We start from the raw sequence: 16,864 nt of genomic DNA on the forward strand, positions 1-16,864 counted from the left end.
TCGTCTAATTGAATAGCACTTGTAATTGGAGGTTTGTCCACCAGTCCATTATCGTAGTGGCCTTTGGACTTGAGGAGTTGCCTGTAATGGTGGTGACAGTAGAAGTGTCCGTGGAGAGAGACATAATTTCCGACGCTGTGAGAAGGAAACAAAAAAAAAACATGAGTGTCAAACCCCAGGAAACTTTAGTTTGCAGATAGATATACACCTTAATTTATTTCGGCAATGTTCGCAGCAGAAACAGGATTTATGATACTTCTTTTTGTCCACTATCAGACCATCCATCGGATAAACCCTCCTCCGGCATGTCGTGCAGAGCTCCGACTTTGGAACTCGAGCCTGATGTGGGAAAGAAAACACAAATAGAAATGTCGTTATTTAGCGTAACTGCCAGACTCGGGACGCCTTTTGAATTGTGTTTCACATCCAGTCGTGTTATTCGTCTCGCACGGCTCAACACAGGTTACGGCTTCAAAGCAGAGACAGGTTTGAGATCAGTTTTTTGGTTTGGAATTCAATAAGACAAGCGGCCAAAATCTTTTACGAAACAAACTGTATATTTATCAAACTGTAACAGGAAGTCTGATCGTTGTCTTTTCATTCTTGGAGGCTCAAACTCCTTCGCCAAAAACTCCCATCATACTCCTCAATTTCACTTTTATCTGAAAACTTTGTATAATGGTTGACATCCATAATCTCTCTTTCTTATCTTATCTTAAACACTGGCATGTTTATAGGTCATTATATCAATATGTCGGTTTGACTACTTTGAGACAAACTATCCAGAGGCTCACTTTAAACGCCTTAAAATAATGTGAATAAACATTTTAAATGAATAAATACAAAACTTTAAAAATATATTGAATGACTTGGTGGACCAGATTATGAAAAACACATCAGATCATTTTAGTCCGATGAAAAAACAACCTTAACCTTTCATTGTGTTCATTTCTTCTGCCCCAGAAACTTTTAAACTTCACATTTTAGAATTAACTCCTTAAACTTCTGTCTTTAAGCTGTTCCTGTTGTCATGGATTCCCCAAAAACACAAACCACAAAAACCATTAGCAACATAGAACAAGCAACCATGCTTGTGAAAACATGCTACAAGTCCAGGGGTCGTCTCATGCTTTGTGCATTTATTTACCGGATGAAACGACCGTCGTCTGATGCGACTCCTCGGACACCGTGTAGCCCAGACTCTTGAAAACCGTCTCGCTTTCCGTCCACGTTTTATGGAAATTCTGGAGCAGTTTCTCCGTGGCGTCCTCGTCGTAGGTCTCCGTCCGCCTCGCTGCCGCCGTTTTTCGTTTCACGGCGTCGGCGTACGAAAAGGGAACCTGCTGCGTTGAGGAACTCGCCGACTGGGTGGTAACAGCCGTCCTGGTTCCGGTGACTAAGTTACCGAATTCATCAAAGTCCGAGAAATGTTCCGTTAATGAATTGGTCTCCGTGAACACATCTGGTTTCGTTTCGTCCTCCCTTTTCTGCGCCGGGAGAGGATTAAGCTGACGTGAGGGTTCCTCGGTCTCTTGAGAATTTACCAGCTTTGAAAAGTCTTCTGTTGTCGTCGCCAGGGTTGACAAAAGCTCCGCCTGATCCCGTTTCTCATCTTTGTCTGCATGACTCAGTTCAAACACATTTCTAACAGCCTGGATGTCAAATGTTGGCATATGGTGCTCCGTGAGGTCTTCCTCAAGATCCCGGATTAATTCATCCAGGTCGAACTCTGGGGCGATCCCTTTTCTCAGGGAACTTTTCTCCTCTTTTGATTCAAATCTGTTGACCAGACTCGTCAGGTCGACGTTGGGGAGCTCATCCTTCCCTTTGTTCTCGGCGTGTTCCTCGCAGTCCTCGGCGTCCGGACCGAGGCGCTCTGGGATATCAATGGGCTCTTTTCTCACGTACGTCTTGTTGACTCCAGCCTTTTGAGCGCCTTCAAAGAACTGTCGCTTCTCTTTCACGGATGCCGACGACAGCTCCGACTCATCCAGGTCCTCGGAAAGATCCCACGATGCGGATGACGCTTCAAAGTTGTCCGAGTTTAAACTTTCCGAAACTACCTCCACAAGTTTAGAAGCGGCAGCGTGAGCCTCTTCGGTTCTGCCGGTCGCTTCCGTCTCCACCTTGATCTGCCGTTGGAACGACAAGGGCGACTCCACGATCCCGGATCTCTTCTCGCAGATCTGCGGCGAATACAGGAGCGGCGGCGGCGTGACGCCCCGCGACAGTTTGGCCGTGGCGTCTTTAAGTCGGGCTAGGTTTTCCGCTTTGTCGAAGGTCGGGGACGGCGTTATCCTGGTGAGCCGGGACGGCGTCTCACACCGGCGGGGAGGCGGGGTCGGAGGTGTGGGGGGCCGGTGGAGCAGAGTCGGGGAGAGACAAACCCGTTGTGGGGAGTCCGTTCGTCTGGTGGACTCGATGGTGATGAAGGTCGGCGAAGGGGATCGCATCCTCAGCGAAGGCGAGGGGGCGCGAAGGTCGACGGATTTACTCGAATCTTCTCTTCGTTTTTCCTGTGAGCTCGTTTTTTTTATACTCTCCACTTTGGCAGAACCGATGCTAATTTTAGATATTCTGGGTGATCCTCCGCTGACCGACGCTGCTTCACATTTCTTGTTGTCGACCGTGTCTTTGGGAGACTCTGAGCCTTCCAGCGACAAACTAACAACTTCCTGTTTACCTTTCTGTTCTGGACTCAGACCAGAAGTGATGATAGTCTCATTGTGTAGAGATTGTGTCGAGCTCATCTCTTGTACCTCGGTTTTGTGAGTCTTGAGGATCTGAACGTGTTGCTGTTGATGCTTCTCTTCTCTCACGGACGTTTTCAGTTCAGTGGTTTCTGTCGTGCTCGTCAGTGTAATTGGAACTGCTGGGTCTCCCTTTCTATTTTTCCCTTTTGTGTGATGTTCTACTTTGTGTTGTTGAGTTTGATCGTCTTTGCTCTTCGACACCGACGAGTCTTTGACTTTCACGTCAATCTGAGTTTGACACGTGTCAACCTGAGCACTCTCTTTAGTTTCTGCTTTGATCTGAACGACGCTTGTGTTTAACTCGGCTGCACCATCTTTACTTTGACCACTCCCCTTGGACTTCTTAGACTTCTTTTTCTTCTTCGCTGGTGTCGGAGTCTCTGGTTTAACTTCAACCGAATCCGGAACAGCAGTCGGTGACTTGACCTTTATCTCTGGTTTGGTCTCAGGCTTTTCTTCTTGAGCTTCTTTGGTAACTTTGACCTCTGTTGCTACTACAACCTCGGCCTGTTTTACTGATTGACTTTTAGTTTCTACTTGTTTCTCAACTTGCTTTCCACTCTTTTTGCCCTTCTGGCTTGTTTTCCCAGATTTGACATTTGACCCCTTTTCCTGTTTCTCCTGGTCTTTCTGTTGAGAGTCGTCGACCTTCTTCGACCCGCCCCGTTCCGGTGACTTCGCTGCCTTTAGCTTTTTATCGGAAGAGACTTTCTCTTGGGTTGCTTCTAATTTTTCAGTACCTTTTGCATTTTGTTCTTTGATAATCTCACCCGTCAACATTTTGACACCACCAACGAGGGCAGATTGAATTTGGATCGACTCCTGTGATTGTTTGGAGGAAACGCTTATTTGTGTCGTCTCCTGTCGAACTGAAGAGACCGATGAGACAATTTCCTTTTTGGAAACAATTTCTTGCTTTGAAGAAGACACGGTGGTGGAAATAGCCTGTTTTTTGCTGCTTTTGCTTTGTTGACTAATACCTGAGACTGTGATTTTCTCCGACTTGACATCTGATTGTGACTCTGATTGAGTTCTCAGGGTGATTTCTGACGCAGGCGGTGGAATTTCTAATACTATCTGTGTCACTGTATCATCCTCCTGGAGCAGGGTTGGAGTCGGAGTCGTCGGTGGAGTGTATTCCTCCTTCATCTTCCTAAACTTTACCTCTGCTTTGATCAACGGGGTGTTAAACCTACTTGATTTCCCTTTCATGGAAGGAGTCGGTGAAGGTGGAGGAGTGAATCGAACGGGCGAAATAGAAACTCTGTTCACTGGTTTAGGTGATTCAGGAGGTGGAGGAATCTCTCGAGTAGCCATTTTGGATGTATCCGTCGTGACTTTCGATTGTCTTACTTGCACGACGGATCCAGTTTTGACTTCTTCTGATTTACTAAACTCCACTTTACTCTCCAGTTTTGGTACAGGACATAATAAAGGACCTTTCACCTTCTTCACCGTCATCTTTTTGGCTTTTGCTGGTGAAGGATGAACTGGCTTCACTGGGATATTTTCCAATTCCTGCTGAGAAGGAGGTGGTGGAGGGAAGTCTGGCTCACTGGTCAGGGGTGCAGGAGGGGGCGGGAGATGGTCGATGTCGGCGTCCACACATGGAGGCGGAGGAGGAGGAAGCATGTCGGCATCGGCCACAGGTGGAGGCGGAGGAGGAAGAGGCAGGTCGGACTCTGGCACTTTGACCATGTAAACATCCGTTTCTACTTTCGTCTTATCTACCTTCAACTTTGGCTTGGAGTTAAGATTTCGGAATTGCGTTTTCAACGTTTTTATACCGTGGTTCTGGGTGATGGTTTTATGCTCTACTGTAGAGTTTGACTTTGTGGTAGATTGCACCACGGTGCTGGACTTGCTCTCATTAGATTCCGTTTTGTGCGAACATTTGTGACAAACGCGGTTTTCTGTTTCGACAGGTTTTGCCGTTTGAATTTTTTGCACGTTCCTTTGTGCCTCAGCATTGAGATTCTTCACCGGAGGCCTCTGCTTCACTCTTCTGTACGCTTTCATTCTGACCTTGGGCGTTTCACGCTGAGCGGTTTCCATCAGAGATTTAATTTTGCCTTTAACATCCCCCTTTATCACTTCTTCTTTTTCCAGTTGGGTTTGCTCTTGTCCCTCGTACAAGGACCTAATTGACATCCTGACGTCCCCTCTTACATCCTCCTCGCCGCTCTCGCTCCTTTGCATTTTCGGAGAAGCGGGAGGATCAAGCAGAAGCTGGATCGTTCCTTTCACGTCCCCTTGGACGTCAATTTCCTGTTGGCACTTGACCTTGTCGGCGTTAGCATCGTGCAGGGATTGCATAGCCGTGTGAATATCCCCTCGTATGATCTCCTCCTTTTCAAATCCCCTCACTGTTTTCTGTGCCATCTCGAGAGATTTCAGTGTGGCCTTGACATCTCCAGGGACCAAATCGTCAACAACGGCTTCCACCTTTGTGGTTGCTGACCTCTCCAGAGATCTCAGCGCGCCTTTGATATTTCCATGGACAATATCAGGTTTCTCTACCTCCTTATATTGAAGCTGAGCCTGTTCAAGACACCGCAGAGTCTTTGGAATATTTCCTTTCACCACCTCTTCTTTTTCTACCACAACCATGTGGTTCACTGATTCAGATAATGAACTTAAAGTGGCCTTTAAATCTCCTCTGATTATCTCCTCCTTCTGCAAGCCCTCCAATGTGAAGGATGGTTCTGAGGTGAACACTTGGACTCCTTTCTGAACGTCGCCCGGAACAACGTCCTCCACTGTGCGCTCAATTTGGGTTTGGTTGTGGCTGAGGATGTATTTTGTTCCCTTGACATCACCACCGATGATCTGTTCTTTTTCATGCGTGTCCTCCTCAGATGAGTTAAGTTCCTTTAGATAACTGATGGCACCGGATTCAATGCAGGTTGAGTAAAAATTGACATTTCCTTTCTCACTGTCATCCACTGTTATTTTTGTAAGGTCTTCCCTGTTTGAGTCGGCCAGACTTTGGAGAGCGCTTTTAATGTCGCCGCGAATAATATCCTCTTTTTCAATGCTATCATTCTCTTCTTTATTCATCAGAGAGTACATAGTCATTCGGACATCTCCCTTCTCGTCCTCCTGGATAAGTATCCCGTGTTTAGCCGCCCCGCCATTATCGAAAAGGTTGTTGATGGCGTTCTGAATGTCGCCTCTTAATATTTCCTCCCGTTCGACGCTGCTGTCTCTCTCTTGGTGGAAAAGTTGTTGAACTGTGGAACTGATGTTGCCCTTCTCCTCCGAGTCCACAACAACATGCCTTTCCTTGGTTTCCTGTTTGTTCAGGAGGTTCATCATGATGGTCTGCAAATCCCCCCGAATAACCTCCTCCCGTTGAATCTCAGGAGCCTCTTGGTTCATAAGGTTATATTTCGCCATCCTGACATCTCCGATTTCATCTGTCTCTATGAGAACTCCCTTGGACTTCACCATCTTCTGACTGTAAAGTTCCTCCAGTGTTGCCTTCACACTTTTCCCCATGATTTCCGTGCGCTCCGTCTTGGACTCGTTGAAGTCACTGATCGGTTTCGTTTCAAAGAGCCACGTTGCTGATTTCACATCAGCTTTAGGAATCTCCTCCTGAGTGACGGCCACCTCCTCGTCCTCGTTCACCTCCTTGATGTGGTCCAGAGGATTCTTCTCGAACAGCCAGACGGACTGTTTAACGTCACCTCTCGCCACCTCTTCCTTTTGGACGGTTTCAATCAGGTTTTCGGAGCTCATGCTTCGGATTTTGTCAATGGACTGAGTTTCGAATCTCCATTTTGCACTTCTGACATCGCCCCTTTGAATCTCACTAACGTTGACAGTCTTAACAGAGTTCTCCGAAACAGCATCCGACTCAAAACGCTGCTTATTCATTTGAACATTTCCACCTTGAATGTCCTCCACCGTTTTGATCAAAGCCTTATTTTCCTCTGTGATTGTGTCAAGAGACTGTGTTTCGAATTTCCACTTTGCAGAGGTGACATCTCCTTTCTGCACATCCTGCTGTGTGACGGATTTGATTACATAAACTTCCTCGGTGTTCCTGATGGCGTCGAGAGGTTTCGTTTCAAACAACCAACGCGTGCCGACCACATCTCCTCTGGAAACTTCCTCGCTCGTGACGGTTGTGACTTCGTGGTAATGACCCTCTTTATCCTGGATGGCGTACAGAGGCTGGGTCTCAAACATCATCGTGTAATTCCTCACGTCGCCTTTCTCCTCCTCGTCCCGTGTGATCCGCTGCGTTTTCATCGCGTCCGACGACGCCTCTTGAATTTTATCCAGTGAGTTCGTCTCAAAAATGAGACGCCCCTTGTTGACGTCTCCACCGTGGACGTCGATGACTGTCCGGCTGATGATCGACTCTTCCTGGTCGTCGTGGATCGCGTCTATGGCCTGGTTTTCGAAAAGCCATTTACAGTTGACCACATTTCCTCCCTGTATGTCCTCCATCTGGACCCTCTTCAGATTCAGCATGTTTGCCTCTGATGTAGAAGTCATGATATCGCTGGCTTGGTTCTCAAAAATATACTTCATTTTCGAAACGTCGCCGGATCCAATGTCAATCTCTGTGACTCGTTTGAAGGACCCTGCCTCCTCCCCGGTGAGGTTTTCCATTTTCTCCGTCTCAAATAGAAAGCAAGCCTTCCTGACATCTTTCCCTCTAATATCCTCTTCACGTACGGTGCATGTCTTCAAAATGGTTTCACTCTCATCACGTATCTCGTCGAGGGCCTGTGTCTCGAAGAGCCAAGTGCAGGTTTTCACATCTCCTCGTTTGATTTCCTCTGATGAATTTTCCTGTTGTACTTCCACTTTGTCATACAGGACGTCCATTGGTTTGGTCTCGAACAGCCACTTGCATGTTTTCACATCGCCCTTCGTCACTTCTGTGCTCTTGCTCACGAGCTCCTCATCCTCTATATTGCTGAAGTACTTAATAGCGTCGAGAGGCTGTGTTTCAAACAACCACTTTGCAGTTTTCACATCACCCGATTCAATTTCTTGCTTGGATATGCCTTTGATTATTTGATATTCGTTGATCTTCTCATCGAACTGGTCGATGGGTCGAGTTTCAAACATCCACTTGCACGTCTGAACGTCTCCTTTCATGACCTCTTCTCGACGAACGGTCCTCACCTCATGGAAGTGTCCGGAGCTGTCCTGCATGGCGTACAGTTGACTGGACTCAAAAAGATCTTTGTTGGACTTCACAGACCCGGTGGCGACGCCTTCAATGGAAATCCTTTGAGATTCTTCCTTCGTGTTCAAATCTGTGCTCTCGAATATATGCCTGTAGTTTAGCACGTCTACTTTATCAATTTCTTCAAGGTCAATTGTGCGGATGACCTCCTTCCTTTCCTCTCGGATTTGCTCGAGTGGTTGACTTTCAAAACGCCACTTCTGATGTCTGACATCTCCCTTTTCCTCCTCCAGAGCGGTAGTTCTTTTGAGCTTCCCCACCTCTGCGAGCTCCTTCAACTCATCTGCAGGATTAGTTTCAAAGTAATATCTGGCCGACTTCACATTTCCTGCTATGATTTCCTCTTTCGTTAAGGACGGAGTGTTCGAATCGTCTTTTAAAGAGTCCATCGGCTGCGTCTCGAAAACCCAGCAGTTTTTACGGACGTCGGCCTTGCAGCAGGTGCCGTCTTCTTGCGTGAGGTCGTATTCCACGTTCACTGTGCGAGTGACCTCTTTCTTGTCTTCTCTAATGTGCTCAAGAGGCTGACTCTCAAAGCGCCACTTCTGGTGACGTACATCACCCTTCATTTCCTCGTCCGCCATTGTTTTCTTCAGTTTACCGACGTCGTTGAGATTCCTCCTTTCTACTCGAGGACTGCTTTCGAAAAAGTTTCTGGCGGATCTTACGTTTCCTCCTATGATGTCCTCGATGGTTTGGGATCTGGCGTTTGAATCATCTTTCAGCTCGTCCATTGGTTGCGTTTCGAACACCATGCAGTGTTTTCGAACGTCTGCTCCGACAATTTTTCTCTCCAGTATTGTGTTTTCCCACTCTTGGAGGGAACTCAGCGTCTTGATCTCAAATAGCCACCGGCCCCAGTCTCCTTTATTGCTGTCCTCCATGGAGAGACTACATATGAGCCAGAGAGCGGACGATTCTGTCGTTGTCATTTCGAGAGGTTGGGTGTCAAAAAGCCAACGTGACGCGATAGAATTCTCCAACTCGGTCTCGATTTTTCTAACGGACTTGATTTCAAGCATTTGGCTCGACTGTCCCATGATGACGCACTTGAACTGGGTGTCAAAAGTGCTTGTTATGGTTTTAGCTTCACCATTTATTTCCTCCAGCACCGACCTCAAGCTCAGCAGTCGGCTCTCATCGATGGTCTCGGTGCGCCCGAGGCTCTCCATGTACTTGTTGTCAATCATGTATATGGTTGAGTCGCTATCCTCCTCAGTGAACACGATCTCTTTAGTGAGATCCTCTGCTTTGTGCAGTTTGTTGAGACTGTCCATCGCTTGCGTCTCGAACAACCACGCCGCGGCACGAACGTCCCCTTTGTCCAATTTGTTGAACTTGTTCTTGTATTCCGTGGTGTTTGCGCTGTGAGATCCCAGCACATCCATTGATTTTGTCTCAAACATCCAAGCGGTGCGTCTGACATCCTTTCCCAGGATCATTTCCTGTTCGATGACCTTCGTATCGTCTTCGACCTCCACTGGAGTTTCATCCTTGATGGCATCAAGTGGCTTGTTTTCAAACCTCCAGCGCATTGCCTGAACTTCTCCGGGGACGATCTCTTCCGACTCGTCCTCGTCCTCATCGTACAGATCATCACTGTCATAGTCGAACGTGTAGTCATGGCTCTCCATATGGCACGTGCATTCCTTGCATTCCTTATCGATGTTTCTACGCACCTCTGGATGGATATGCTTGTACAAACGCTTGAGCTCGTTCATTCTCCTCTGCTTTAAGTACATCTCCCTTTCGGTGACTTGAGAGTGAGCTGGAGGCTCGGGTGAGTAATGTTGCTCCTGAATGAGTTCCGCATCATTAGGCATCTCCAATAAGTCTGGAGGTGGGGGAGGCAGGTAGTCCGCATCCTCCGGCGGAGGGGGGAAGTCCTCGAAATCCATCAGCATCTCCTCTGGAGCTTCAAAGGCAGGTGCCTCGCACACCTCACTAGCCACTGTGTTGCTTTGCGTCACATTTGAAGACCACTTTGCTTGATTGATGCCCCGAGAAATCTTTTCAAGGAACAAAAGCAAAATATTTCAACACCTTCAAACCTCTGCAAGTCCTGTGAATCAGAGCATGTCCCACTTCCAACACCAGTAAAATTAACTCTTGTGGGAACAGGAGAAATATTTTTACAAAGAAAATGTAACAAAATGCTGAGATTCATTTTACACTCTAGCTTGGAATACAGGAGGAAAAATAATAATCGTACATTTTAAGTGAAAGCCAGAGTGCCTTAGTACCTTTGCAAGTATTTGTAAATGGTACTAATTTCAAATCATTTCAAACTCCAGGAGAGGGATTACCTTCATGGTTTTGGGGGGCGCCGCCTCTTCTATGGTTTTTTCAAAACGATCCCTCAGTTCTTTAGTAGTATACTTTGGAAAATCCTCTTCTGAAGATCAGTGCAAACATGAGTTAAAAACAGAGCAGAGGATAGATTCACAAGAAAAAGAAAAAACATACCTTCATTTTCATGGTTGTTGTAAATGGACTCCATGTTATTTTCACTATGTGATACCTTCAAAGCAAAACAAAGGCGTTTGATAATATTAAAAACCATTAAGTAAAAAGCTATAATCAAAGATGTAAACAAACCATAGATGCTTGGGTGAAATTGAGCTGCTGACTGGACTGGACGGCGTGTCTACTGCTGGACACTGTTACCTCAGAGTGAGTTGTTTCCTGTGAAGGAAAGTAATTTATATAAAATCAATATACATACAATAACATAAATATAGTCATCATTACAAAATAGATTGACAAGAATCTGGCGATACGTATCGTGAAAAAAGGGCAATGATACGATATATTGCAATGTATTTTGATACTGTAGGAATAAGGATATATTTGTAGTATTGTCGGACTCATGTTGCAGAATTTACAGACCACATGACTCATGACGAAGAACTGCTTTCATTTGTTTTAGCACAAAAATCATCAGCAATGAGGTGCTGGACTTGACTGTATCCTCTCGCCCTCAGTCATCGCCGGGATCAGGCAGGATTTCATTGTTACTTTATCTGCGTAGGACGTAATGATTGCTGCCATCTAGTGGTCAGAACTTAAATTGCAACAAAAAAATGAAAGAAAACTGTGTATTTGAATGTTAATTATGAAAAATATAAAAAGTGTTTTTTCAAAAACACTCTTTTGAACTGTAAACCATCAATTAATTACATAAAATCGATATCGTCAATTATCGATACAGTATCATGATAAAACATATTGCAATACATTGCTGTATCAATATTTGCTAAAACCTCTAATATACAAACATATACACATACTGTATATATCATTATCCACACATGCGTATTACTTATTCCAACATTTTCAAAGCTCTTTTAGAAAATAAAGCAGGAAAAATCACTTCAATCCCCGCTGCTGCATAATATTAGTTCCAAACAATTAAAACGTAATGAATTCAATCAATCAGTTAAACTCGCAGATTAAAGTTCCTTCTTCCTGCGTCACCTTTAAAGCCTGCTCAAGAGGAACCTGCTGGAAACTTTCATGCAGTTATTAGTTTGGCACAAAAGAGACTCATCAAAAAATGTGAAAAGAAATCAACTGCACCAGTGGACATGTTTTAAATTGGCTTAGATAATAAACCTCTTTGTTAGTCATGATCTCGTTTTAAAACTCGGAATGAGAGTCAAACTGTTCATGCACGGCGTCTCAGAACAGGCACAAGTTAAGCTAGTTTCACCCTGGTTAGCTCATTGACCATGCGGGTCGGTCGCTCTGGACTCGGTCTACCTGCACGGCTCTTTGATGAAAATGCATCTGGGTAACATGAGACGTTGTCATTGCCTGGCTCTCAAACTGTTTCCTCACACCGGCGACTCCGCCCGGCAGCGAACAGACCTCTGTCTCCTCCATGACCTAATGAAGCAGGAAGTGTCATTAGCTGCATCTCTTGGAACCGGGGGCTCATAAGCGTTGTGCGGTCCAAGGATGCTGTTCGATGAGGACATTATCACGTTTTAAGAAGTCATGCTGTAGCGAGATAATGTTGCAGCTCCTGTCACTGATGTTGCCTTGTCTCTGAAAAAAGCCTCAACCAGGAAAATGAATGATTTTATCAATTACATTATTAGAGATCAATTTTGACTACTGACTCTACATGCAATAACTAAAATAACTAAAAAAAAGGGCAAATATTAAAACACAATTAAAACAAATAAACAAACACAACTACTGAGCATGTTTGGAGAGCATTTAAACCTCATTTTTGCATTATGTTAAAAGGTTACAAATTTTTCTTAAAGTTTTAAATTAATTTTCCAACCTTTGTCAAACACGAAGGTGTTTAATATTTTAATCTGTTTTTATTGACACAACAAGATGCTTGTGTTTGTCTCTAGATGCATAAAACAAGCCTGAAAACTATGGGAAAAAAACCCAACTTTTTTCAATAGCTTCCCTAGAACCAACAGTCAGAGGAGGAGCTTATTTCTCCATATATAGATTGATGTTAAAAAAAAAACTGGGGGCCCCAGTTGATGGGTCCTGAGTGTGTTTATCAAATTGACTTTACCATATATAATATTTCTGTGTTTTGTTTGTTTTCTGAAGAAGTAAACGCTAACCCTGACCTTGAGGATGATAGTTCATGTCACTCATTCAAGTTTGTTTTTGGTGAAAAACCATTGCGGTGACATAATTAACAGCTTGTCAAACTGCGATGAAGATATTAAAGCGAACTAACAGCTCTGTGCTTCAAAAAACACATTTAAACTCTGTTTTTCCTTTTTCTTTTTTTCAAGTAAAATGTGTGACTTTAAACCATATCTGATTTCTACTCATTGTTTAAGTAAAAGTGTAAAAGACAGATTCCTAGACACCTGAATTAAAAGTTTAACTGTAGCCCACTTTATCTTTCCAACAATCATAAATAGAGAAAGATAGATTGACTTAAAGCTTAATTTGATGAATATATTATTTGCTTTTCATACTCGTAACATTCAACACAAATAAACGCGTAAAAGAAGATCAAAATGTTCTTCTAACAGTGTGTGCTACAGACTCCCTAATTTAATTGGCGGTGAAACGCTCATTACCTCCGTCAGATGAAGACATGAAGAACAACAGTGACAGAGCCACGCGGCTTATTTGCATCTGCAAACGCTGTGCGGCGACTGGAGGGTAAATTTGCACTCGCAGCAGCAACACACGAGGACATAATGAACCTCAAGTCGAGCGCTAATTCGGCAAAAATGTTCCGCGTTCACACTAATGCTCGAAGACCGAAGCGTACCCCGGCGGGGATGATGTTGCCGACCCGTGAGGAGACAGCCGGCTGGAACATGGCCTCGCAGTGGGTCAGTGTGTTGACCTCTCAATGATTCTGGACGCTCCGGTTCTGGAGAATGTTGCAGGGAAGTGTCGCTCCACTGCAGCCTGCACTGCCAGCAGCTACGACACACACACAGTTCAGACTTTTGCAAGTCCAATGAATCTTATCTGAACATATATTATCCTCATGATTCAAATGACAAGTGAGAAAGATTTGACTTATATTTCCGTCACATTAGGACGGATTTCAGACCAAAGCAGTAGATTATAAAAAATACCAAGATCATGACTTATTTTGGAAGACAATGAATGTATTAGAGTAATTATTGCAGTTACTTGTAGCATAACATTTCTTAACCCTTGTGTTATCTCAGGGTCAAGGTGACCTAAAAGCCCGGTTGAAAACACAGGGGATAATTAGAAGACATTTGTTTTTGGGCCTCCGGGTCACCTATAACACAAGGGTTAATGGCCATAATTATATATATTGTTGTTTTTTTTACTTTACTTCGCATAATTTGCTAAATTAAAAATGATAGCCGCTGAATTCTAAGTCAACCTCTTATTTATTGCGATTAAAACTGACTTGCTCATACTGTTGACCAGGTTTCACCATTAAAAATGACTAGATGTTACTTTTAAAAATTCAAACCAACACATACAATTTAAAAAAGAAGCAATGCTTACACTCTACAGTAGGGGGCGACAGAAACAAAAGCAGAACGAGTCGAAGCTTCTTTTAGTGATTCTTTTTTTTGTTTTTTGCTTCCATTAAAAAGTGTAAAAAACATGTTTGCATGTTCAATTAATCCAGCCAGTTTTATTAACATGTTTTCGTTTATTTATAATGGGTTTTTAAAAATGAATATTGCATCAAAAAATGGTCATAAATGAACTTAAGACTTTAAGACACTAATTGTACACAATAAGACTTTTTCGGGAAACAAAAGCTTGTTTTTTGAAAGGAATGATTAGTAACACAGAATTAATGCAAATAGAACATTTATATTCTTAATAACCATGACAATATTGATAAAAAAAACTAGAAACAATAGATTTGCTTTGATACCTTTGACTTTTTCATTATAGTTGCTATGGCAACAAACATATTTGTTGTAAAAAGAAGCAGCAGCTTTTCATCGTAGGAAGACGCCAGATGAGTGAGAGCGCCATTGAACTTGTTTTGTCGTTTGTTTCCAAAGTCAAATGTCAGACTTATTAAAAACACGCAGACAAATACAAAGCAGACGCTTTTCTTTGTTGCACAAAATGTTCCTGAGGCTGGAATCATAATAAATGTGATTTCATCACCGACTCGTCTTGTCGTTCAGTCGCCCACAGGATGTGAGAGTAATGAGAGAAAAGTGCTTCAGTTCAACTTTATTACAGATTGTCATGTTTCTCCTTCTGCCTTTTGTGTCGTTCATCTTCCTAAATATGGAGATTTGACTGTGATCCGAGTAATGTGATGGTTTTATGATAACTAGTATTCCATAAACAATGATGCTAATATCGTTAAGTTATATATTTTAATGTAAGTATGTAACAAAAAGTAATTATACTGCTTGAATATTAAGATTTTATTAAGAACGTTATTATGGTCGTCATGTAATGGCATGTTTTTGTTGTTATTTTACATTATTTTAAAGCCAATGTTTGATGTTTTTTAAACTTGATGACTTATAACAAGATTAAAAAAATACAATTTAACTTTAAGACTGTTTGAGAGAACAATGTCTAGGTAGGTTGTTCTGTTGTATTCCGCAAATACATTTAATTAAGATATTTAAATGTATATTTTCGATGAAAATATGTCAGTATTAAACCATTTTTATGACAAATATATAGCTGTGACCAAGACTACATGATGGCCCCAGGATCGCTTGAAACTACAAGTTATTCCACTGCATTGGTTAAGAATGTACACGTAAAAAATACCATTTTCAACTCATGTTCTTCTCAGTGATGCTACTGTTGAGATATATTTGGGAACATTTCAATGTCAACAAGTTGAAAATAGATTTTTTTTTGCTGATGTGTTTAGTTTATTTGTGACATTTGCTCCCATAACTTTCGTGAAGAACAACTTTTTAACGTTAATTTAAAATTTCCCTTTTCAATACCAACCACTTTACTGCAAAACTAGATGTTTTTTTTATTTGTGATCTGGACTAACTTTAAGCTTTTAAGTTGAACAAAGAATGTTGTGCTTAAAAAGATTTTTATCAACAAAAAAATAGAATGTATTTGTTCATAAGTTTACCAGGGACCTGTATTAGATGTTGTTTTTACTTTTGATTAACTTCTAAATTTAAGAAGTCATGCAATATTTTTTTAATCTTATTTTTAATTTTAGATTATTGAGAATTTTATTTCCAAAAAGGCATTTTCTTTGACTCATTTTTATTTGAAATTTTGTTGATAAGTGTTGTCGATTTAATGAATTTTCCTCATACTTTTACAATGTATGCCGACTATTGAATATCGTCACTTTATGGAAGTAAACAGTAAGAGTTCTTCTTTACTGATGACAAATATTCATTTATTTATTATAAATGGGATTTTCCAAGATGGAAAATTGTAGATAATCAGATTTTAATTTCTGGGAAAAATTCCCTAATAACGTAAACTCAAGTCAGAAATCATCACTTGGTAAAACGGTCACAAAAATCTTGTTTTCTTTAGCTTTATTTTCTATTGTTTTGATTCTCATTCAAATTCAAGTCATGTTTCTTTTGACGCTTTTTATATTTTTAAATGAAAATACAGTTAAGTAAGAAGTAAGATGAAGTCGATGATACAAATCTCTATGATAACTTTTATATGAATGAAGTCATGACTCTTAAAATGAATGTTTTCAACACACATTAAGCATAAAGTCAGTGAACTTTACAGGTTTGTGATACTTTTACACTAAATAAAAGTGTTGACCGACAAGTATTTATTATCGAAAAGAAACTTTCCAGTTTAAAAAGGTCCGGCTATCTCATGACGGCCCTTAAATCGGGAGGTCGGGCTCGGATAACAAGAAAGTGAGGTAACGTAGGCGCCACACAACGGCAAAAATAATCTGCACTATTTTAAAACTGAACCATACAGGCTCGCGTTTCAAAAGAAGAGAGACTTTAAAATGTGTTCTTTTTAGAGTAGATTTGAAGTAGATTTTGCTAAAATGGTTTGGCTTTGACGGATTAAAACTCATTAACGTTACATGTAATAGTCAAATTCAAACATAAAAAAGTAGATTTCTTCTACCTACCAGGTAAAGGAGGGTAAAAAAAAAAGGTAGAGGTAGAATCCCTCTCTACACCCTCGCCTGCGGGGTCTTTCTAATCCCAGAAAAAAATCCAATCCCAGTCAGCGCCGGAGTCCAGCTCCGCTTGTATGTTGTTCACCTCTGCCCAGCAAGCTCGCAGTGACAGCTGATTTTATTTTAGACCCTCCGCCCACTTGCAGAAGATGGATCTGATTTTTTTTTTTCTTTTTTTAAGAGGTGAGGTCTTGGAGCCTCCCATGTCGAGTCCCAAGAATTCCATCTGGAAATACTTCCTGTGACTAGTCGCCCACGCCACGGTGCCCCAGTAAACCAGGCCACCCC

General features: G+C 42.4%; 1 protein-coding gene across 2 annotated transcripts; it reads right to left on the minus strand.

Moving 5' to 3' along the window:
- On the minus strand, nt 1-16,659 carry xirp2b (xin actin binding repeat containing 2b). Of its 2 annotated transcripts, none has more exons than XM_087803897.1 (9): nt 16,526-16,659; nt 13,229-13,386; nt 11,728-11,853; nt 10,564-10,650; nt 10,432-10,486; nt 10,272-10,357; nt 1,148-9,974; nt 209-339; nt 1-135 (listed from the first exon to the last, which is right to left on the minus strand). In XM_087803897.1, exons 2-8 carry the CDS (start codon nt 13,277-13,279, stop codon nt 248-250), a joined length of 9,324 nt encoding a protein of 3,107 aa, XP_087660023.1. In that variant the 5' UTR covers nt 13,280-13,386; nt 16,526-16,659; the 3' UTR covers nt 1-135; nt 209-247. The 2 variants fall into 2 exon arrangements, with proteins under 2 accessions (XP_087660023.1, XP_087660022.1); XM_087803896.1 differs by having other exon boundaries at nt 10,272-10,360.
- Between the last annotated feature and the right edge of the window lie 205 nt (nt 16,660-16,864).

This window comes from Callionymus lyra, chromosome 12 (genome assembly GCF_982586985.1).
Source record: "Callionymus lyra chromosome 12, fCalLyr1.hap1.1, whole genome shotgun sequence".
Classification (NCBI taxonomy): domain Eukaryota; kingdom Metazoa; phylum Chordata; class Actinopteri; order Syngnathiformes; family Callionymidae; genus Callionymus; species Callionymus lyra.